Here is a 26,469-nt window from a genome sequence, read left to right as displayed (position 1 = left end):
TTCTTTCACAGTGGCTGAGCACACCCGAGCACCTATGGTTAGCTGTACTCAGAGCTTTAGACAACAATTCGGGGGTTTCTTCTTTTCATCTTTATGTCTTGCTGCTGTTGAACGCATGGGGGATTGTGGGTGGGGATATGCGGACACCTATGAGTGGCCTCGCTCATTTATTTCCACTTTCTGCTGTTCTACTTTGCAGGAGAGTGTTTATTCTGAGTGCTCTGCTCTCAGACATGGCCCCTGCACTCGTACATACTCCATGTATGCCTAAGAGGTCAGGCAGAATACCTTCATTAATATGCATGGTGCACTGCTGTCCTGCTCCTAAGTGGCTGCTTCTGTGCTGAACTAGACTAGTCCTGCATGGAAGATTAGTAAATCTGGGAGATTATCTCAGACCACAAAGCCTAATTCTCTACACTCCAAACCAACCATAACACCAACCCCCCAAAATTCTGGCATGGAATCTCCTCCCTTCTCAACCCTGGCAAAAAAGAAAACCCCTGCCCTGATCCAGATACCTATGAATTGGACTTAGCCACCCAAATTAACACTTTCATTATCAATTCCATAAATAAACTTACATCATCCTTCACTTCCCATTTAGCTTCTCCACCCTTATTTCCACCTATCCACCCCCCCACCCTAGCATCTCCTGCTCCCAATTTCCTCCTTTCTCCTTCAACCCCATCCCTACAACCACCATAAAAAAACTTCTACTAACATTGAAACCCGGATCCAGTGCTCCTGATGATATACCATCATATTTCTTAAATGTTGCCGCAAAAGGCATAGCTCTTCCCATCTGCATTCTTATAAATCGATCTATTGCTGAATTTCAAGTTCCCCAGCTCTGGAAAAAGGCCTCCTCTCCTCTCTCCTCTCGAAATAGTCCCTAATCGTAAATTACTAGGAGTCCTGATCGACGACTAGCTAAAGCTTGATAATCATCTACAAGTAAATATAAAAAACGCACAAAAAATAGGCATGCTTTACCACCACAACCGTTACACTTCTCCCTCCACTAGGCTCACCCTTGCCAACACTTACCTTATCCCATCCCTCCAATATGGTGCCTCTGTCCTTACTAACCTGCAATATTCCTTCAAGACTAAACTCTCCTCTTGCTATAATAAAATAAAATTTGCAACTGGCCATAGATCCACTTCCCATCACTATACTGCCCTACACCAACTGATTTGGCTTGAGCTGTCCAATTACCTCATCTATATTCAACTTGTTCAAGCACACAAACTTATTTTCACCCCCTCTCGCTGTCCCTCTCTTGCCACCACCTTTACAATGCACCAACCAAATAGACTTTTGAGATCTAATTCCCAAAATTTAATTGAACTGCATAAGCCTGCCCATCCACCAGGCAAACATCTAATGCCCTTCTCTCTAGCATGCCATTGGAATTCCCTCCCACTTCTCATCCACACAACCAGCAGCCTCTCTTCATTCAAAATCTTACTTCACACACACCTAACTTCATTATGGGAATGCTCTTGCTCCCACCTCACATAATCTACCTACACTATAGCTACTCTCTATAAGCTATAATTCACAATAACCTCCCATTGTTTTGGACCCCTAATAAACTCTAGGAATTAGCATAACTCCTAGAATGGTACAATTCAGTAGCCTAGAAATTAACTGCATGAATTAGCATAACTGTTAAAAATTTAGACTGTTTCTGTTATTGGCTGTTTGTAAACATTACTCTTATTGCATTGTACTACTATGTGCACTCTACTAATATGTGTTTTTCTATTTGTTTAATTTTGCTTTGTTTGTGCACATTACATTTCTTTAATAACTTACTCTTATGTTAAATCTGTAATTTGTAATTTTCTGGAGCTTTTCTCACCAGGACTCCATTGAAAATGGGCTCCTCATGGCCCAATGGACTATCCTGGCAAATAAACTATAAATAAATAAATAAAAAATAAAATAAATCTAGGTTTACGCTGAAGGTAGCAAAGGTGCTACTCTGCTTGACACATAGTAGAAGCTTGTTCCAGAAGTGAGGGATATGTTGGTATATAAATGTATCACACCAATATGCCTTACTTAGCTGTTGATAAAGGTTTAGCTCCTTAAACCATGTATTTGAGGTACTGCTTGCCCTATAAAGGAATACAAGTCAAAGAGAGATGGATCTTTCATGGCTTGAAAGGATAGGCACAGATCACTGTGAAGGAGTCAAAAAGAGAAAGAGTACAGAGACATAGCTGCTGGTCTGTTCTGATAAATAAGACTTCTGAGGCCAGTGATCTTTTTACTTATGAATCTCTGATTTCTTTCAAGATGAGTGACAGGTTTAGATAAGCACATGCCAAAAGGTGAACTATATTCAATAATGGATCTTAAAAATATACGAGTAAAGGGGAATTAAGACTTCTTTGGATCTACTGGTGATGCCTTTGGAAATGAGATGAGCCAGATTTAAGGTATTCCTAACTACTTTGGAGACAAAATGGTCAAACTATAAGGAAATATGAACAAGGGTTTACTATCATTTCACTGATCACACTTTGTGCGAGTTATCGTTTCAATGAACCAGATAACTGAAAAAAAAAACATCGACTGACACAAAACTTGAATGCAGAAGTGGACAATGCTCAAATTTGACAACATTTGAACATTCCCCACACTTCTGTGACTGGTAGTAATATGCAACTTACAGTAAAGACTGTTTTTGCAGGGGGGCAAGCCCCTCTGCACCCCCATGTGGGGGGCTGCATCCCCACACTCCCTGCTACTTATATATACAAACTCTGAAATCACACTGCAGTGAGGGAAAGGGTACATTTCCTGATCCACACTATAGTGAGATCTGCATTAAAATGTTGAAATGCACATCAGCAAATGCTGTAGTGCATTCGCTGTTGTGCATTTCAACATTTATTTGTTCATTATTTTGATCCTATCAAATTGGGTGTTTGGACTAACGTAAATCAAACAATGTCTGATCACCCATTTGATATTAAACCATCAACAAGAGTGCCTAGATCCCTTAAGACAGTGTTCTATTGGAGGGCTGTGTTACCTATATGGTATGTGCAAATGTTTTGTTTGCTAAAATGAACTATGCTACTTTGTTTACATCGAATATGAGATAATTGTCCTTGTACCAATTGTTAAAATAGTCTTACCCAGATTGGAACAATTGAGAGTCAGTGGAAGATAAAAAAAAATTACACTCAACTTACACTCATCTGCAAATCTAGATAACCAAAAGCCAAGAGTGTTGGCCTGAAGGTCTGAGAAATAGATGCCAAACAGGAGAGAGCCCAACACTAAGTCCTTTGGTAAACTTGTAACTTTTTTCTTTCAGAAGTGGCACCTGAAACTCTAACCCCATGGGTACTATTAATTAGCAAATTCGCCTTCCACTGCACAACATAATGATTTGTATTCAGATTTTCAAGTCTATGAATAGTGCCTACATGCAAATATAGACAAAGGCCATAACTAGGTCCTGATATGCTGTATGTACTGCACAACTGCTATCCACTGCTCTGGTTACTTTTTCAAATAAATTAATAAGGTTAAAGGGACAAAACCTTCTTTTCACAAAGCCATTCTGATAGGTAGAGAGGCTAATGAGATTTTCAATGTCAGTACTAATGAGGTCTGAGATAATATCCTCCATAGCTTTACATATGAGGTTAGTAAGGCTGATATGATTTTAGTTACCAAGGTCTGTAGTTAGGCCATTCTTGTGTAAGAGCATTATAACAGCTATTTTTAAGGCTTCAGGCATGTAATCAGTGGACAGGCATAGATGAAAGTAGTTCACAAAGGCCATATTTGGGACTGATAACTATGCACCTAGTATATTATCAGGGCCATAGATTAAGTGATTTTAGCTTTTGAGAGGGCTGACAGAACTTGTTCCCTGTTGGTTGGGGATAGTGGATTGTGTACAATAGCTATAACTGTGGTCAAAGTAAAACTGGCACTAAATGTTCACCTAGGATACTAGCTATTTCCTTTAGGTCAGTATATACAGCATTATTGTGGACTAGCTCTGACCATTGTTGGGTCTTAGTTCTTATCTTCCTGATATAGCTACAGAAACATATGTAATTTTAGTTTTAATAACTATTTTAAGTTCATACCTTTAGTTGGCAGTTGAGGTGCAGCAGTTAGCATTGTTGCCTCACAGCAAGAGGTTCTTCGGTTTGATTCTCAGCTGGATCACCTTCTGTGCGGAGTTTGCATGTCCTCCCTACAGTCAAGTGATCTTTAAAGTCAGGTGTGTGTGTGTGTGTGTGTGTGTGTGTGTGTGTGTGTGTGTGTGTGTGTTTCTGTGTGTGTGTCTGTGTGCCTGTGAAGGTTGTGTGCTGGGCTGGCAACTTGACACCATAAAAATTCCACTACCAGTCAATAGTGGACTGGTGATCCGCTGCGGCAACCCTAACTTGGAAAAGCCAAAATAAAATATATTTTTAAGTTCATACCTTTGAGGTTCCTAAATGTGCCCTTAGGATAGGTAGAATGAGACCTCTTCTAAGTATTAATCAATTTATTCTCATTATATAATTATTTATATCATTATGTCACAAATCTCCAACTCTCATCTTCACCAACTGTCCATCCTCTATATGTATGTGGCCATCCACTGCCATCTCCTCCTTTTGAGTGTCTCTGTTTGTATCTTAGTTCCATGTTTGTCTTATCTGCTGCTACTATGTGTCCTTCTCATTCTACCCCATGTACAGTCATCCTTTGGGACCTTCCAATCCAGCTTCTTTTTAATGGAATGGGAATCAACTTACAAAGGGAGTGCTACAGAAAAACATCCTCCTCCTCTATTTATGCCTTGGGGTTACCAGTCCATGTTTACTTCTGCTTGCTGTTCTCCTCTTTCCTGTCCACTCCATTTTCTACTGATTTACATTCTGAGCATGGTTCTCATTTTGCTGTGCTGTACACACCCACATTGGTCTACTTATGCTGTACTGTTTTGCCCTTCTTGTGGCTGCCTGCTGCAGCTATGTGCATTTAAATTACAGCCAACAACACACTGACTCCTGCATGTTAAGGTCCCTTAGCTCTCATGATCTTTGCATTGCCCAAATTTGTTTTGCTGTAGTGCTGCTCCTGCCAAAATCTGCCATGGCATTGATTATCATGCTGCCCATGCACAGCTCTTTACTTCTGCAGTATTTTGCTTTATGTGTAGGTGTTATCTCATGTCTGTTACATGATCAAGTAAGCTCTCCAACAACATTTTGCACGTGTATTCTTTGGATATTATCTAGTCATTGAGTCTTACCCCCTCCCCCCAACAAACACACGCATTTTGTGAGGAATATGGAAATCATAGACACTTTTCAGGTTTGCAGCAGAATAATTTTACATAATGGTATTTGGCATGTTTAACATAAATACGTTAAAATAAACTCCTTAATAGCAAACCAAATGTACTATAATTGAAATAGTTCATGTTGATATAAATATGGTAGTATGGTTGCAGTAGATAAAAAAATAACATCAAAGAGCAGAAATGAAAGAGTACTCACAGAATGATCCAGGAGAATTCCAAAAACATAAATAAAGAGCCCCTGCAACAAAACCAATACAATTTTACAATGGTACAAGTTGTTTCATATTACCAGTTATAAACTTTTGTAGAAGAAAACATGCATGGAAAGAAAGTATTTCTGCAAAACATCCTGGTTAGATACACATGGTCATCGTTTGTTTGTGATGAGCTCAAGAAGTGTGGATTGTGCCTCCTTTTTCTTTACATTATAATACTTCATACTCACAGTCCATTACCATCAACATTACAATAAATAATTTGCTAGGCAACGAAATTACTGTAATCTCCAGATCTGCCATAATTTCTACTAATCTAATTCTTATTCTATGCACATATGTTGAGTCTGAATTTGTAAATAAATTCTGCTTCATAAAAAGTCTACACAGCGCACAAAGAACAAATTGGAATATAACTTTATGAATTCATCTTTGGCTTTTATCACCAACACTGCATATATGATATGCTACTTACTATTAAGCATATGTAGAGGTGGAGGTATGCAGTTTAAACATGTCTGGTGTTTGTGGAAGGTCTGATGGCGTACTCTGTGAAATCCTGCACTCTAGCCAATATGTCAGTTGTTCAACATCAGAAACCTCAAGAATGAATCACACACACACACACACACACACACACACACACACACACACACACACACACACACACACACACACGCACGCACACGCACACACACACCCACACACACACACTAGCTTGCCTGTGTATGTATCCACTCCTGACATCAATCCCAACAATCATCAGCACTGTTCTCATGTAGCACAGATGAAAGATTTACTCTTGCCTTTCCATATATTTCATAGAACTTGCAGATCCCTGAATCATGCAAGACAGAGTCAATGACTGGAGTTCCTGGTCTCCTTGTAGATGGATGTGCATGACTGGAGCCCTTTGATGAGATCCCTTTCTGCCAGACATCCACTCTCATCTACACCTAACTTTGGGGATGGCTGCAGGGTTGCCACAAATCTTACATTTTTTCTTCTTTAAGAATGTGCTCTGTTTGCCGTACATTTCTTCCTTAAGGACCATGCAGAGCGGTCCTCACTAACATCTGTGGTACGGAGCACACACATATAAACATTGGAAAGGAGGGTGTGATTTTAAAAGGACGAGCATAGATTTAGATTTTATTATGGAGAATTGCTATTGGCATTCTGTTCTGGATATACATGGAGAACAGGTCTTTCATTAAATAAACACAGAGGAATGTCTATATGTGTGTGTATAAAATGCCCCAGTTAGGGATGGCAGGTTAGTTAATTCATCAGGCTCAAATAATGAACCTTGAATACAGGACCCTAGAGCCTGAATCCTCTATGCTAACTATCATCAGCAAGTACATTTCAAGGACTGTTGAGTTTCTGTGCATTTTCAAGGAATGCTGATTTTCAAGGGAAGAGAAGTTTACTGTTGTTCATGCTAAGTCTGTTTTCAATGTGTAACTGATCTGTTTAGCAAATGGCCATCATCAGTATTTGCACTGTATACATTTTAAAAACAGTATTGCTAGAACAAAAGGTTGTGTACTTTCCTTCATGCAGAAAGCTGTGGGTTCTACTCCCACACCATGAAGATGGAGTGTGGATATTGCAGTGTCCACTTTAATGGGGGATGGGAGTGCTGCACCCCTGAGTCTGTCCTCCTTAGGCTGAGATGGCTAGTAACTATAAATCTGTTGCTGGTTTGACAGCAATTCCATACTACATACTTAATTTTTTTAATGTAACATGGGCAGTTTATTCTTCAAGGGCAGTGGACACTGAATTTGTACATGAAACACTGAACTGTAAAGCTGTTTTCAGCAGGAACCTCTTCATTATTTATAGATCTCTCTAATGTGGAATAATTCAGATGACTTTTATTTCTGCAGAGATTGTATATATTGACTGATATTGGTGGATTTTAATGACAGAAGTCTGAGTGGCCTTTTGTGGTTCAAATGTTCTGTAATGGGTAGTTTTGTCGTTATTGGTTCATAGATTCTGTTTAATTTTACTGGAAAAATGTTCAAGCCTAAGAATTTAAAATACACTCTTAAAAAGTGGTACTGTATTATACAAGGAATATAATTTAATACAATCAGGATGGTGCATTAAAGAACACATGGATATATGCATGGCCCCAAAGGAAAAAAATGTGTGAAAGGGGCCTATGGTTTGAAAACAGCCCAAAGGTAAACTTAATCCACCACTGACCAGAAGCAACTTTTTGAATTATTTATTATTTTTTCATTTTACATTTCTTTACTGGGAAAGTCCGAATGGACACAGGTCCTTTATCAGTGGAGGCCCAGGGAGAAAAGCTCCAGTTACAAGGATATTGTTAATATGTACTAGCATACATAGAGTACCACTGACAGACATTTCAGCTGTGGTGTATGGCTGAATGAGATTTTAGAGAGAAGGGGTTTTATCGGGTGGGTGGAGAATATTGTGGGCAAAGGTTAGTTGAACAAAGTGTAGAAGCTGTGGGAATTCAAGCCAGTTGAGCTATTTTACTGATGTATAGTGGTGTGACCTATGTAAAGCTCTAGTAGCAAATGTTGCTATTTTATTATAGCAAGATTCCAGTTGGTTTAGGTCTGTTTTGTGGAGATTGGTTAATATTGGGGAGGCATAGAGGAGGGTTGATAGGAGGTGTGTGTAGGCTATGGTAGCTTGTGTGTTGCTTCTAAGACATTCTTTATTTCTATATAGAAGACCTATTTTCTTGTGAACCTTTTTGATGGTTTGGGCAATGTGAATATCGAATTTCAAGTTGTTGTCAATTTTGACCCCAAGCAGTTTAGTGTGAGTGCTTGGGGTGATCATAGTATTATTCCTGGAGAAGATATTAAATGACTGGGAAGATGTGGGGAATTTAGTTGGACTAAAAAAAAGGAGCTTAGTTTTATTGGGATTTACATTCAGTTGTGAGTTAGTGAGCCAGGTTTCTACTGACAGAAATTAATGTTTGGTTTTGGTGTGGAGGTCTTCATGTGCGGGGGCAGCACATATTAGGGTAGAGTAATCAGCATATTGTACTAGGGAGGCTTGTGGTGCAGAGGTCCTGAGGTGGTTAGTGAATAGAGAGAATAGTAGTGGTCCAAGGATTGAGCCTTGTGGAACCCCTAAGGAGACTGGAAGAAGTGGGGAGAGTTGGTGTTGCCAATGGACGGCTTGAAGTCATCCTGTTAGTTAGCTTTCAAACCATGTAATAATAGAATTGCTGTGGTTTAGAGTGGAGAGATTAGTGATGAGTTTATTTTTACTGACCATGTCAAAGGCCTTGAATAAGTCTAAAAATTTGGCTGATACAAATTATCCATTGTTTCTATGATGGTTAACTGTGTTAGTAAAGGATAATAGTGCTGTGTTGGTACTTTGAAAGGGACAGAAGCCATGTTGGGTGTTTGATAGTTTGTGTGTGAGAAGGTAGTCCATTAGTTGGGTGTGCATGACTCTTTCTAGTATTTTGGATAAGGGACATAGAATGACAACTGGGCAATAATTAGTGAGTTCAGTGGAATTCCCTTTCTTGTGTAGTGGTAGAATATTGGAGGTTTTCTATATTACGGGTGCCTGGCTTTCAGATATTGAACAGTTTATGAGTATGGTTATTGGGTAGGCTACTGCTTCAGCTGCACTTTGTAGAAATTCTGCTGGAAGGTTGTCAGGGGCTAGGGTTGTTGGATTAAGTTTTTGAAATAGTTTGTTTTAAGTTATAACAGATACAGGGTGTACATTGAAGTGGGAGGTGGATGTGGGTTTCAGTGCCATTTCAATGAATATGAGTATCAAGGGCAGAGAAGCTCACTGTTCATGCTAAGTCTGTTATCATTGTGCAACTGTATTGCTTTGTTTAGCTTATGCCTATCAGTGTTTGTGCTATAAAATCTGAAATTAAAGTTTTAAATATCTATAATCATTGTAGAACTAAGGAAGAAAATAGCATGCACATTGACAGGTTTGAACAGTGTTTATGGTAACTGGGGAAAATAGTCAATTAATGGGACAGTGGAATGGCTGGGGGGTGATGCCATGTGTGGGGGTTGGGGCATCTGCTGTAGGAGGAGGGCCTGCTGCCTAGGCCCCCATTTGACCACGGTCCAACTCTGGTCAAAGTTTTAGGATATGGATATATATTCTAATACATGTTAAGAAATGAAACAGAAGGTGAATGTCCATTATTATTTATTCTTTCACAAAGTACCATGAACTATATCATGACAGCTGCCCAGTGAAAATAGCTATAGCATATAGGTTTAATTGTTGTCAGAGAGTTGTAATGGCCCAAGCTAGACTGATGACTACTGAGGCCAGAGAGTTAACACTGGGATAGGCTGACTGCTTACTTGATTATCTTTGAAACAGAACCAATGATAACCAGTTAGCTAGCTATTCTGCATCTAGTGCTGTCCCTAGCAGCCTAGCGTCCCCCAACTTTAGGTTGATGAGCAAAAAAAAAAAAAAGGGCTCTAGAATGCTGTGGTGACCCCTAACCGGGAAAAGCCAAAAGGCACAAACAAACAATCATTATGACTCCCTTCTGGCCTAGGCAACAGTGGTTCTCCTTTCTGTTGGAATTGGCCACAGACAATTACAGCAGACTTTCTCACAAACTGGATCTAATCAGACAAGATGGGGAAGTATGATGCAGCCTAATCCCCAACAACCACAGATGACTGCCTGGATGATAGGGTCTTAATACCTTTTAGCCACTGGTTTACTGAGGACATGTAGCAGGTACTATTGGAGGCAAGAAATACTGCTACTAGAAAATCATACATAAGCAAATGGAAAAGGTTTTCTAGTTGATGCCACCAAAATAGCCAGCACTCATTCAGTGCTAGTGGTTTTTCAAAGTCAGGCATTTCTTTGGACTATCCACTGCTCCAAGAAGTTTTGCAAAGTGTGTAGCTCTGGTTGAAGCCCATTGCAGATTTCAGGGTATCCACATTTTTCCATGTTTAGATGCCTTGTTTATATTTGCAAAGTCTTTTTCAAAGTGTTAGGAATCCCTCACTCAAGTGAGTTACTATCTGCAATCCTTTCATTATTATAGTTAATTTAGTTTAAAATTGCATGTAGTGCATTTTGGATGCATATAGAAATGCTAGCTGTTGGCAGAATTTAACCAGCTTTCAAGATATAGATTGTTTTTTGGTATAGTCCGTTGATACATTGTTGTGTTTACTAACTTCGTTTAATTTGATTTAAGCATATAAGCTTAATGTTGTTAATTAGATAGTTTTTAGCCCATAGGGTATTGTATAACTTCATTTAATAATGAAAGCATTTTAAAGTGGAAGATTTTAAAATGGAAAAGATATATGTTGCTTTAAATATGAATGTCAGCTGACTAACTTGGAGCATTATTTAAATGGTAACAGTTCATCTATATAGTATCTGATGAAGTTTAAGCATTGGCTTTGAATGAAAAGCGCTTCATGTAATAAAAGGATTTAGCTTTCAACTACGTTTGCCACGTTTGGTTTTCTTGGGATTCGAAGTTTTTATTTGTTTGTGTTGATATTTGTGGTTTTACAACATGGCAACCAACCAGTTGAATGCTTCACCTGAACTCTTTCGTACAGCTGGGAGCGAAGTAGATAACAACAACGGACTATTAAGTGTTGTGCAAGCTTTAGCACAACAAGTAGAAAAACTAACTGAAAAGGTAGATACGCTAACGTTTCTACAAAGCCAGCAGCAGCAGCAACAAGGTATGAATAATCATGTGGAAAACAACACCGGTGTGGTTTTATATACTGCTAGTTACAATACCGGCATGACACCAACAGCACCAGCAGCAGTAAATCGACGTGTAAGTTCACTGACAACATCGGCATTCATCACTAATGGACAGGGTGGATTTAATTTGAGAACACAAATCGGCACCAATGATAGCATAATGAATCGTACAGCTATTTCGAATACATCTGATACTAATGATGCCACTCCAAACCCAGGGCTTATTGGAATCCCGAGCTTAATGGACTGGCTCACTACACCTATGGGCTTGGTCCAATTTAATATTCCATCCGCAACGTTGAGTCTGGCTAGGGAGGAGTCTAATATAGTGGAGTTATTGAATGTTTTCGATCATGTACTGTTGAAATATAAGAAATTAAGTCTAGAAATAGAGAATTTTACCGAATGCTTGAAATCTGAAATAGTGCCGAAAGGTCTGAGAATATGTCAGTATCCTACAGGTCTCATTCCTGATTCTCAATTTCATCTGGATTTAATTAAACTGTTTAATAAACAGGGACTGGAGTTGTTGGACATTATGAGTAAAAACTATGTAATATCAGTTGATGAAATTAAAGATTCTATCACAGTTTTAGATACACAGATTAAGTCTCATCCTGACTTTAATAGATATAAATATGAATATTCACATATATTCCAGACAATCGATTCATTTATGAACAAGGCAAAAGCAGTAAAATGTAAGAAACTGCAACGCGACCCGTTTACAATATCAGCAAGGTACTGCTTATCCCCGCCCACCACCAGCACAACAGTGGAAAATAGGCTGGAGAAGAGTAGAAGGAGGAGCGACTTCGAACATAAATTTGCGGATGGCTGAAATACATAATCAACAAAATTTAAGTGTACAAGAATGGAATACAGAGGTGGGTACTGCCCCACACGGTGATCGAAATGACACTAATTCGCAACCAGGTACCTTCATGAATGAAGGAACCAATGATGAAGGATTGCGTAGAAGTCAGCGATTACAGAACCAGTCTAGTTCTAACATGAGGTCGAGCAACAATAACCAATGGGCCAAAAACCAGCAGGGTTTTCAGAGGGGAAGAATACAGAACAAATGCAATCAAAGGGAAAAGCACAACAAATGGAAATAAATGGGGTAACTGAAAGTGCTTTAACAAATAATAATTTTTAGATCATCACAAATTCTGATGGTGACTTTTCCATATATAATTATTCTTCAGTAAATGTTCCTGTTGAATTAGCTAACCTGCTGGCTAAAGGATTTACTTTTGTCCCCTCGAAAAATTTGAATATTACTAACTGCTTAGTTGATTTAAAAATGTATGTGAGAAAATTAGATTTAGCAATACTTTTTGGTAATACAAATATGCAGTACAAGAACTAGTTTAGAGTTGCCAGTACATACAACCCACCCTTGCACAACCTCCTACACATATTTGAAAAAATATGTGAATTAGATTTTAGACATATTGATCTATGGAGGAATGGGAGGGGTAGTATGGGGTAATCTAACAAGGGAAGAACAAGACTGGATCAGGTACTTGAAGGACACAAAGGTTCGTATTATGAAACCAGATAAAGGTGGAGGTCTGGCTTTTATGGACCTAGTTGATTACGAAAATAAAATAGAATTAATGTTAACATCGGAATCATATAATAAAGTGTCCTTGAATGAATACAACCAGGCTAATAACAGGATAAAAATATACATTAATGACCTATTTATAGCAGGGAGAATCGATATTGCTTTGTACAACTATTTGATTATGCCTGCACCTATTGCCCCTACAATTTTTGGTGTACCTAAAATCCACAAAAATTTAAGTGATCCACCTTTTAGGGCTATTGTGGATGGTAGGAATTGTGCAACATATGCATGTGCAAAGGTGGTTGATTCAATACTTAAGAAATATGTGGTTTTAGAAACAGGTATAAGTAAAGATTCTTGGTCCTTTTTAGAAAAGATCAATGGTATAATATTTGATGAGCAGAATAATTTAATAACAGTGGATGTTAAGGACCTTTATACCTCAAAACCACAAGAATTAGGTATTGAATGGGTTATTTTGAACCTTAGTGAAAAAGGTGCACCATCATCAGAATTGGTGCTAGTGGAAGAATTGCTGAATATAGTATTGTCTCACAATTACATAATGTTTAAAAATAATTTTTTTCACCAAAAAAGTGGAGTCGCAATGGGTTCACCATGCGGCTCTAGTTTTGCGAATTTGGTGATGAATTATTGGCAAAGGTCCTTTATATGTAATAATGAAGCAATAAATACCCAAATAGTATATTTTACATGGTTCTTGGACGATATATTTATATTGTTCAAAGGGAAGGAAGAACAGCCAAAGGACCTTGTCCATTATTTTAATCAAAGTACAGATTTTCTCCAATTCACATACAATTTCAATGAAATACCATTTTTGGATGTACTATTAATAAAAAATAACATTGATAAAAAATATGAAACAAAAATATATAGAAAGCTCTCTTATTCAAATACATTCCTGCATTTTTCGAGCGCCCATCCTAACCACCAAAAGAAATCTGTGTTAAAAGGACAGTTAGTGAGGGGTTCACGAATGATTTCAAGGGATGAGGACTTTCATATTGAATGTCAGCATTTAAAACATATGTTCCTTAGAAGGGCATACCTTAATACTTTCATAGATAATATTATGGATGAAGTAATGGATAAAAGATCCAGAGGTATATATAAACCTATTTTGAATAGTGGTATGGAAGAAGCTAATAGTGAAGTAGTAATGAATACGATTACGGGACTAGACCCAGTGGTGTCCTATACAGACATTACTATTGTTAATGATACTTCCAAGATTTGGTTCTAGTTTTGTTCTTACATTTAATAAGGATTATTATTTTATAAGAGATATTGTATGTAAGAACTGGAACATACTTACAGAAAATAAGGAACTACTAGAAAAATTAGGGAATACACCAAAATTCATTACAAGAAGGGATAAAAATCTAAAAAATCTATTTGAAAGTATACAAAATAGGAACATTAATTGGAGGGGAATGCAGCAATGTGGCCTTTGTCCTTATTGCAAGTACATTCTAGTTGGCACTTGTTTATCCATTAATAATATGGATATGACAAGTAAGCGGAAATATAATTGTAATTCCAAAATGGTAGTTTGCCTAGCTAAGTGTCAATATTGCCCATGTTTTTATGTAGGCAAGACAATTTGTAGATTAAGGGAAAGAATCTATGAACATATATAGAGTATAGGTAAACTAAAACAGGATAATGCATTAGCTAAGCATATTTTGGAGTACCCCGGTCATGAATTTAAATTTTGGATTTTGGACCAGATAGTAACAAATATGAGAGGGGGACCAGTAGAATTAGAACTGGAAAGAATAGAATTAATATGGCAAATCTGATTATACACATACAATTCACCGGGACTGAATGATATGTGTTCAATAATGCCCATATTAAAAATTAAAAGCTTACGTAGATAATATCAATGTAAGCTATTATTGCACATAATAATAAGTGTTTTTTATATGCTTATTATAGTTAATTTTGTTTAAAATGGCATATAGTGCATTTTGGATGCATATAGAAATGCTAGCTGTTGGCAGAATTTAACCAGCTTTCAAGCTATAGATTGTTTTTTGGTATAGTCCATTGATACATCGTTGTGTTTACTAACTTTGTTTAATTTGATTTAAGCATATAAGCTTAATGTTGTTAATTAGATAGTTTTTAACCCATAGGGCATGGGATATTGCCATAACTATAGTTATAGAATATCTATAAGGAACATGAAATGGAGTGTAGAAATTATTTCATTTTGATGATGTGAAAAGTGAACCCAGTTTGAGTTTCACTGGCCATCTTACAGACAGGTAAGATATTTGAGGAGATGATTAGCAAAATGACATTGCCCATCCCTCTGGGGCGCAGTTGTACCCACAGATAGCAGTTGTGTAAGTGTGGAAATTTTGTAAATCAAACAGAAAAATACTTGTATATGTTACATATAAAACTGAAAAGGTTACTCTGAATGCATGCAATGTGTTATCTCTTTAGACTGTTTATGTATCTTATAGAAAATCTTTGATGATCATAATTTGAGGGGATATCTATATTGGAATAAATGGTGTTTTAAGCTGGATGACTTGTTTAAGAGATAGAATAACCACATTGACAATCCTGGGGATTCAATAAACTCCATGTAGGCATAACATGAAGCCTACATGGAGTTTATGTGCTTGTGCGATGAGCAGCTGTGCTAATTGCATATGCATGCTGCACATCACGCTTAAATGGAAACAAACACGGTTTCATGGCCAGAAACAGGGATACTGGCCAGAAAACTGTGTAAAGCAACATGAACATCTGCAGATATGTACAGCTGTTTATTTATGGGCAAACTAGTTCTGTGGGATTGTGCAGAAAGCCACAATGGCTACCAGGGTTTTTAATAAAACAATCTGTACAGTTCCAACACATTACATGAAAGTGTATACAGTGCAGAGTAGTATATAAACCTGTTTCAGGCATACGGAATACAATTTTTGCAACTGATCAGCAAGGGTACATAGACTGCATTAGCAATAATTATTCAGGGGAAGAGTGTGTATTGAAAAGGGGCACACAGATGAATTGTAGGAATGAACACGGGAAGAGGACAGGTGAAATATGGTAATGCACAGAAGATGAGGGCATGTCAGTGTACATACACCACAAAGAAAAGACAGTTATAGCATGGGCAGTAGTCACATATGTACATAATACAGTACTGTTGTGTACACCTCCTGCATGCATATAGTCATATCATCACACAGTTATTGTATATTATGTGACTGCCACACAAGGTGACATATCAGTGTAGAAGATTCTTTGTAGTATAAGAATCCTTACAGTGGAGAGGACACTAATCAAGGATGGTATAAACAATAGGGGTTAGGTACATATTGTGAAGCTGTGCAAAATGAGTTGCCTGAATAAGAATGTAATGTCAGCATAGATCTCAACCAAGTGAGACATATAGCGACAGACTCATGGACAACAGTATATAGAAGCATGCACAATAATGGACAATAACAGAATAATACCACTATTAATTCCATGTCTTGGACATAACATAAGTGATTGTGAGTGATTATAGATGGTTCTGCAAGAACATACTTGAACAACTGTCATGATTTGTCTGCAATTTATGAGGGGAATCAAGCACACCTTCCTCAAAATTTAACATCCGACAGAGGTATAAGGAGGAACACTGTTACATCTGTATTTGAAATTATGTGCAATCCTGCCTAGTTGACAGGTGTTCATGGCATGTATATGTCACAATCCACACTGTCACTAATGTAACCCATCAGTGTTGTCAATCAGTTATGTATTTACTGTGTGCATCACAGGAACATGTATCACACATGCATCTTGTATAATACCTCGATGGGGGTTCTGCACCATCAACTACTAATGTTTATGCAACAAAAAAACATACTTCGGTATGGGTGATAAGATCTGTGGGAGCTCACTGTGGCAAAGGTGGTACACTTGAGTAACTCATCCCTGGAAGATGTGTTGGGAGGTACATGAAAAAGGGTGCATTGTACTCAGTTACTGGTGTGATGACGGCTGAGAACTATGGAAATATAATGTCCTTTGATGTGGATGCCCTGCAGATACTTATCAGTTGTGTTACATACAAGGGAGTAGTCACCACTGTAGGCACATGCTAGTGGATGTTCCGCATACCATCTACCTGAGTGCACAGGTCACATACCACTTGATCTGCTCCAATGGGTGTGCTGTCTAAATTATAGTTAGCTTGTGTATTTGCTTTTATAATGGAACTAATCCCCCATGAGTTTTGTTCATGTACTGTGTCTCCATGGCTGTGGCAGCAATCCTTTGTGTGTTGATACTGTCTGTATGATACCAATACCACACTTGGATTCAATTATTGTCCACAATCTGCAGTACTCCACAAAGCTGGTTGGACAAAGGATGCATAAGTCAGTCTTGATGTCTGAGTCTTTACTAATAAACAGGAAAGGGCCTAGCACACAGCCCTGAGATATGGACCTTATCACTGAACTCTAGATATAGGTCACCGCACGCACTTATTTATATGTCATGTATGTGATCCAGTGGTGTGCCCACTTGATGATGTAGGTGTTTATGGCCATTTGTGACAGTTTGTCAGTAATACATCAGTGTGAATTTGTGCCAAATGCCTTGGTCAATTGAAGTTATGTTGGATGATAGTGTTGTTATCATGCATGCACTTTTTGATCTTCTTGAGGATAGCAGTCAGATGTAACAGACATGATGTAACCTGAACAAATCACACATGTTTGGTACACAGTCAGTATATTACCTGTGTCCTTTTAGACAACATCCATGTTGACTTGTTGGTCTACCTCACAGATAAGAGTCAGGATGGGTCTTATACAAGCATTTATTGGGTGATGTCCCCCCCAGTCAGAAGGATGCATGTTGATGTACACCCTGCTGTGGAAACATGGGCAGTCTGGACACCGTATTAAAGTATGGATCAACTGTGTCTGGTAGGTCCATGTTTTGAGTCATGCTACAGGCCTGTGATATTGTCAGGACCCACTGATTATATGTTAAAAGCTGTAGAGAGTGCTCAGATGAGCCTGTCTCCTTAGAATAAAAACTCAGTAATGTTAGCATGTATACTTTGGCTGATGGCCAGTGGTGACAGGGGGTGATATGTGAGACAAACTGTCAGTTAGTGGATTGTCTATTTCCTCCAGTTGGGTATGTCTGGTGGCATCCACATACAGATCTGTGCTTATTTGTCTATTCCCCTTAACATTTCACATTTATTGGAATAAATGATTTGTGAAAAGACCTCCAAATGCAACCTTGGTCATTCATCACATTCCACACATTGGTACTATGCACACAGTCGTACACCTGTACTAATGTCACACACTTTCTTCAATTGCACAATGTATACCTATATGTGTTTCATGAGCAAGCTGTGTCTGAGCAACTTAATGGCTTATTAGGACACATTAGAGATCAGTTGTTTGTGGCTCATGAAGAACATTTCCTGGCACAAATGGGAACAGTCACACAACGGTGCTGCTGACCACCTCAACAATCCTAGGGTATAGCAACACAACTACACATACAATGAATTCCACAAGGTTGCAATTGAATCAAAACATGTTATACATTGGTTGTGTATATCCCTGCATAACAACATGTGTATGAGACAAGACTTATATGACCATGTAATCAATATGAATTTATATTGATGTCGGTCACGCAATATTTAATGATGGTATGTAACCACATGCTCACCTTTGCCATATTGCAAGTGTCACTGTGATGGCAGAATGTGAACTGTGTTGTAAAATGGGTTGATCTGCTTCACTACAATACATGTCCTAATATGCCAAAAATATCCATAAAGGTGTATCACACCATGACAACAGGAGACATATTACTATAGTTGTTATAGAAGGAGCATGTAATGCAATAGCAGGAATGGCCATCAATACATTAGTTCACATCACAGATTATAATACCCTCTTGTAGCCATACTGTACATCCATACTTCAATATAGCACATGTCAATGACAGCAACATTGATATATCAACTGTTCATAGGGTCATATGACATTATAAGATTAATGGCCAACACCACATGATATCATAGCCAGTATTATACTATGTAAAAACAAATAACTATATCTGTATTATAGAAGATAGTAAGACAATTGTTTGTATGTGTATAGTTGCTGGATTGCATTACAGCCTGCCACTGTCCTTATTGGACATGTGCACCATACTATGGCAGAATTTGCAATCACACATGCAGTGGTCTGGAGATGGCCTGTAGAGATTCATGGACGGACTTTGCTTCATGATGTGTGTATACATATTTGACATGAGGACATTCTCCACTCCTCTGCAGGAAGACTGTCATGTGGACAGAGGAACAAGGAGGATGGTAGATGCATGGGGCTACATGAAAGGTTCCCCAAGTGATACTGAAGTGAAGTTAAATTCCAAAGATCATACAATGACCATAATGTTCTACCAACTACACACACAACAGTAGACTGGGCCTGATTTGAACATTACATATGTGTAGGTATAGAATATGAATGTCATGCAATGTCACAGTAGCAAGACCACATATGTCTGATTGTAGCACTGTCAAGTTGCACTTTAAGGAGCATGATAGCATCATCATATGATGATGAAAACATGTTGTGAGGAGTGTAGGACATGGATGTGGAGTCATATCCCTGTGTAAAATTGTCTAAAGAATGTTAGTTGTATGTATAGACCTGCAGGTTGCCTGCTGTCAGATTAGAACCCCTATATATGCAGGTAAAGTAGCTTGCAAACACAGTAGTTAATGTTACTGCCACAGCACAGGTTTGTCTTGAATACTGTCAAGTGCATGTTATACTTGATGACATAATCATTGTATGCTACAACAAGATATTTAAAGGTGGGTTTGACATACTTGTGGACTCACATATCTTTCTAAAACTGTCATCATAGTGATTGCTGATTATGCACACATAGTTGACTGCAGTGAGAATAAAACCCTTACCTAATTATTTACGGGTCTATATTAGATCATCGAAATGGCAGAATTTTGAATAATCTAATATCAAACCCAATATCGTGAACGCTGAAAACAGCGAAGATGCACAAAACCAAATTCTTTCCTAGGGAAAGAATTTGGTTGGCTGTTGTTGTGGCTTCGCTATTTTCAGCGATGCGGTGGAAAGTTACTGATTGGGTTACAGTAAGTGTGTGATTGTGTGGACGTTCTGGTTAGGGTGCGGGTTGGGTGAGTTAGGTTTAGGGCTCAGGTCAGTTAAGTGTGCGATTGTGAAAGAATTTGGGGTTAGGGGCGGGTTAAGTGAGTTAGGGCGCAGGTGAGGTGAGTGTGCGATAGTGAGAATTTGAGGTTTGGGGTGGGTTAAGTGAGTTAGGGTTAGGGTGCGGGTGAGGTGAGTGAGTGATAGTGACGGACCTTAGGGTTAGGGTCTGGGTTAAGGTAAGTGGATAGATAGTAGTGTATGTGCAGTGTAGTGTAGGGTTAGATGTAACTTTTAAATGCATGTATGTGGATTGCTGATTTTTAGTGTGCTTGTGGTGTGCGTGTGTGTTTCTTGGAACAGCAAATTTTTTCCCTGGGAAAAAATTGCTGTTTTGTGGTTTCAATATTGTTAGGGTTCGGGTTTTGCAGTTCGACGTTACAGCATTCGATAATGAGCCATTCTGATGATCTGATATAGACCCACTATTTACAGAGCACAGTACTTAACACAAGAGCCACAACACAAGTCTAGTTTTTATTGTGTTGCACAACACTTTATAATTGATGACATCAGCAGTATCTGGTGAGAAGAGGATGGTAGTAGCAGTGTCCCACAGGCTGGTGCAAAATGGTCTCTCATGTGTTAGCCAAGTGAACACACACAAACTTATTGACTACAGTGAAAACAGAACACCTACCTAACTACTTACAGAGCACACTACTTAACACAAGCACTCTAGCACAAGTCTGGCTTTTATAGTGTCAGACAACACTTTATAACTGATGACATCAGCAGTGTCTGATGAGAAGAGGATGGAAGCAACAGTGACCCACATGCTTGTATAAAATGGTCTCTTATATGTCAATCAAGTGAACAAACACACATGCACACACACAAATTAACCACAATGAGAACAGAACCTCTACCTATTTACAAAGCACAGTAAATGCAAGCACCACAGCACAAGTATGGCTTTTATAGTGATGGACAACATTTTATAACTGATGACATCAGCAGTGTCTGGTGAGAAGAGGATAGTAATAGCAGTCTCCCACATACTGGTGTAAAATGGTCTTTTGAATGTCAACCAAGTGAACACAGACACACAGAAGCACACACACCAGCTGACCAGAGTGAGATTAGAACCCATACCTAAGTACACTGACTAGAGAACTCAGTATTTAATGCAAACACTATGGAACAATTCTGACTTTTACAATGCTGCTGGACAATTTATAATTGGTGACAATATCATTAAATATTTGAGAGAAGATGTTGGGAGGCCTGAATGAAATGGGTGTGTAGTCATGTACAAGTGACAAAACATTTGTACTGCATGGGTTAGTATGGATGACTGTAGGATACACAGTTAAACTCTTCTGACTAGAAACAGACCAATTGACTGGAGTGAGAGTAGAACTCCTATTTAAGTACACTGACTATGCCTCTCCCATCCTTACTAATCCCCACCAGAGTGATCTGAACAAAATGGAATCTTGTTATAACAAAATAGCCAAGTTTGCTACTGAAACCTCATACTGTCTTGCCCTTAACCAACTCAATTGGCTCAAGCTACCTCAACTACTTCTGTTTAAGCAACTCACAATAGAGTATAATCTCTTCTACCTTCCAAAAAAAAAAACCTGCACTTCAAAATATAATTAACCTCCACATCCCTACCAGAGCCTTACGATCTAGTTCTCAGAACCTAATAAGCGTTATTAGACACAAAAATTATGCTGGCAAATCTCTCTTTGCCTGCAATATTGCCAAAATCTGGAAATCACTACCTAGACAAATAATCTCCACTACCTCCACTATTCAATTTAGGAAACTCCTGAGAACCCACTTTTCAAACAATTGGCTTTGTTCATGCTACTCCCCAGGTTAAATAGTGTGGGAAGAAATAGCCAGGGAATTGTTATGGCTAGGCTTGTATAGGCCCTAGGGCCGATAGCCTAGTACCAACCTATGAACCTATGAACCAATACCATGTTCAAGGATTCTGATAAAGGTCCCCTAATTCCTTTCACTGTAAAGCTTAATAACCACTGGTTATTTCTGTAACAAAATATTGAGAGTACTCATAATTTAGAAAGACAAAAAAAAATGTTCTTGTGTTTATATTTTATATTCTATATAAAACCTACTACTAGAATGCTGTATGCTGACTTTACTAAAGGAATTGTTAATCTATACATAACTTATTTTTCTATGGAACCTATATCTCTGTATGTTTTCTTGTGTAATTTAATTATAACATGCTATTGGAGCTTTTCTCCCTGAGCCTCCGCTGAAAATGGATATGTGTCCAGTCGGACTGTCACGGTTAACAAATGTAAAATAAATAAATAAATAAAAAACTCAGTATTTAATGCAAGTGCCACAGCACTAGTCTGACTTTTACAATAATGTTGGACAATTTATAGTGGATGGCATCATCACTGGATATTTGAGAGATGTTGTGAGGCCTGAAGAATTTGCTGTGTAGTCATGTACTCCATGGGATTGTACTTACTGTAGGATACATAGTTATGCTCTTCTGACTAAACACAGACAAACACACACACACACACACACACACACACACACACACACACACACACACACACACACACACACACTAGTTGACCAGAATGAGATTAGAACTCTTATCTAAGTACACCGACTACAGAACTCAGTATTTAATGCAACTGCCAAGGCACAAGTCTGACTTTTACAATGCTGTTGCACAATTTGTAGTGGATGACATCATCACTGGATGTTTGAGAGTTGGGAGGCCTATATGAAATGAATGGGTAGCTATGTATGACTGTCAAGATATTAAAGTTCTGCATGTTAATGATTGATGATAGTATGATACAGACTGATGATCTTCTGACTGTGCACACACACTTACACATACATAGAGTTACACACATACATAATGTAACTGCTGTGTTAATCTATGACACATGTAATTATTTAGTTCTCATCTGCAAAACACAGTATGTGATGACTGCAACAACACTCAAGTATGTATTTACCTTGTCAGAGTTGTCTGTATAGATGATGCCATCATCATTATATGATCTACTTGACATATCCTGTTATGAGAGTGGTGTGGAAATGCGGATGTAGTATTTCCTAGTGTGTTCCCAATGTGCAAATATACTTTAAGAGACAGCTTTACAAACTATATGCAAACAGCTGTCAGGAATGCATGCAGTAGAAATATATATTTTCCCAGCATGTTGTGTACATTACACACATAAATTGTCACATACAGGCACACACATTTCATTTGTTCATATATGACCGTTCATACTTGTAAATAATTGATGTCCACATTAGTATTACTATTAGACAATCTGAATGTGTTTTTCAGTATAAAAATGTAGATGGTATTTAACAAAGCATTTTTTGTATTTATTTCTGTAGTGTAGTTGATATTACGGAACAATACTGAGATACCAAGTTTCAAATGTGTGGGTACAGGCTATATCTCTCACCTCTTAGAGAAAGAAATCTGGACAAAGCCACAAATAATGAGGGGACAAAGGCCCCAAAATAGGGACAATTGTTAAATATTGCTCTTACAAACTTAGAAAGTTGATAGAATAACAGGTTTTGCATTAGCATGATTTTTCTGAAGGATATGAATTCTGAAAATCATATGTTTACCATTATTTTCTGACTTAAGTCCTCAATGATTTGCCAGAAAACTACAATTTTATGAGAAACAGACCAAAAATATCCGTCAAAAAATCTGGACATTCTGCAATAATCTGGACAGTTGAGAGCTATGGACAGGTAAACATGACTATAGTGTAAATATGTGTTCAGTCTTTAAAATTGCCTTCCCTTTGGTTGTGTTTTCACATATACTTTAATGAGATGAAGACTAACTGGGTAGTAAACATAAGTAATACATGCTAAGGAGCACTTTGCATAGTGTACTGACAAACAACTGGTTTGCAAGATAGATAGGAAAGTATTTTTGCATGTGAGATACATATTTAAGAACTCCTACTTGCACTTGTGAAATACTTATATATACTAGCTGTTGTAGACACAATTAACAGATACTATGATGCTCATATATAGTTCATATCAGAAATGTGTCATAAATTGTCTAATCTTAAAAGGTATTTATGCTGCTTTCCCTGTTTGCACGTAGTTAAGCAACGAGCAAGTGTGGGCTACTCCTTCATTGATAAAATTATGACATTTCTACTGGTTTGCTTTCCTCTGTGTAAACACACTAAACAGAGAGGCATGGCAGTCAGCACTTTGAACAGTACTAAGTGGAAAAATAACATCTGCTACTTAGCTGATTTGGTGGCAGGAGGTGTAAGAGCATTGAGGTTTTCATTTTGGGGATAAATGTTACAGGGTTTGAATTCAGCTCTATCTCATAATTTTAAATATGTTTTAATGGTGTAATTAAATTATTGCATGTCATAATTATTCCAAATATGAGATGAATATAAGCAAACAGAGCTCTAGAGATTTATGTCAACAGTACACGTATGGAGTTACATACTGATACAGTCACCAGACCACATAAATATTTTTTAAATTCATTTTTAATATAAGTGCCTTTAGCCTACTTTAACAGTTTGTTTCTATAGTGCAGCAGGTTAAGCAGCACTGAGTGTTGGTAACCACATTATGCCATTAGATGTGAAGAGTCATTCATTGTCGCATTGCATTGGTGTGTGATGTGAAACTCTGTGCAAAAACGGGACAAAAAGTGAACAGCTTCACTGGAGATTTCTTATTTATGTGTGTGGTTTGTGATTCTATTTTTTGACCAGATTAAAGGTGTTAAAATTGTGTAGATAGGAATGTAGTGAAATGGGGGTGGGGGGGTGAGGAGAAGAATAAAGGAAAAGGATTACATTAATGTGCATGTAGGAGGTAGGAAAGAATAATTGCTATCCACTTCTTCGACAGTGTAAATGAATATGTAGGGAATATTGGCTGAATTTGGACTGTCCTCTCAACAAAGAGGGAAGACATCAACATAATCATGTAGTTTAGCCAAGTGGACCTACTCAAGTGTGCCAAGAAGGCACATGTGGAAAGTGGAGAACTATGTATGGGGCAATTTATTATCTTTTTTTGTTGGGACATGTGCCCATTTATGATTTTTTATTTAAGTAAGAGAGGAATGTTGGGTAAGAGACATGGGTATTTCTGGGTCAGGCAAGTAGGGTAGGTGAGGAAGGTGATGCAGACAAACAAGACAAACAAGACAAGAGAAAGGGAAGGTGAGAGGCACAACAGGTTGGGGGACAGCATGACTGGCAATAGGCATACCTCTCAACCTGGAAACATCAAAAATCTGGACAAGGCCCATGAAAAATAGGTACAAATCTGTATGCTGTTAACGTAACATTTGCTTACATAATTACATAACCCTACCCACTCCAGTGGAATTGTGGGATACCAACTTTCAAATGAAAACTGAAGAACAGACAACCAAAATATGGTCCCAGAATCCCCTTGCAGCCATTCCAGTGTCTCATTACTTGGCTATTTCGCCCCACTTACCATAAACACTGTAATGTGCATACTGCTTTACTTCTACAATGATTATTTGGATTTCATTTAAAACATTTATTTTACATTTTATAGCACAAACACTAATAGACATCTGGTAAACAAAGCAATATAGTCTCACAATGAAAGTAGACCTAGCATTAAAACTTCTCTGCCCTTGAAACTCACATTTATTGACAGCATTGAAACCCACATCCAAAGAAAATGCATATTGCCAGTGGTGCATAAAGATTACCTTTGGGCTGTTTTCAAATCATAGGCTCCTTGCACATGAAACATGCATGTGTTCTTTGATACACCGTCCTGACTGTATTAAATTATATTCTTTGTATAATACAGCACACTTGTTACAGCTTGTTTTAAATTTATTGTTTTGAACATTTTTCCAGTAAACAATGAAACAAAATGCATGAACCAATAATGACAAAGCTGCCCAATTCAGAATATTTCCATCATAAAGGTCTACTTAAACTTCTACAATCCAGAAGTATCAGTAAAAATACACAATCTCTGCAGAAAGTCATCTAAATAGTTCCACGTTAAAGAGATCTGTAACTAAAAGGTTGCTCCTAGCAAACAACTTTATATTTCATTGTTTCATCTACAAGTAAACTGCCTGTTGCCCTTGAAGAATAAATTGCCTATGTTACATTAAAAAAATGATAAGCTAGTAATATTCAATAGGGAATGGATGGCAAACTGATAACAGGTTCATAGTTACTGGGTATCTCTGTCAAAGGAGGACATTCTCAGGACTGAAGCATCCACTCCCTTTAAAAGTACAACACAGTACAGTATCAGCAA

The 26,469-nt window shown here is 37.9% G+C and overlaps 1 protein-coding gene across 1 annotated transcript in view; it reads right to left on the bottom strand.

The window, feature by feature from the left end:
• The window catches only part of LOC122794933 (adhesion G protein-coupled receptor F5-like), a 187,805-nt gene that overhangs the window by 66,552 nt on the left and 94,784 nt on the right, over positions 1-26,469 (bottom strand). The window contains exon 3 of the mRNA XM_044063528.1: positions 5,535-5,576. Coding sequence (XP_043919463.1) covers positions 5,535-5,576 — 42 coding nt within the window. The remainder of the gene's footprint in view (positions 1-5,534; positions 5,577-26,469) is intronic.

The sequence above is a fragment of the Protopterus annectens genome, chromosome 2.part1 (genome assembly GCF_019279795.1).
Source record: "Protopterus annectens isolate FY-2018-M chromosome 2.part1, PAN1.0, whole genome shotgun sequence".
In the NCBI taxonomy this organism is placed as follows: Eukaryota; Metazoa; Chordata; order Ceratodontiformes; family Protopteridae; genus Protopterus; species Protopterus annectens.
The sequence above is the reverse complement of the archived record's forward strand: the minus strand, read 5'-3'. Positions and strand labels throughout refer to the sequence as shown.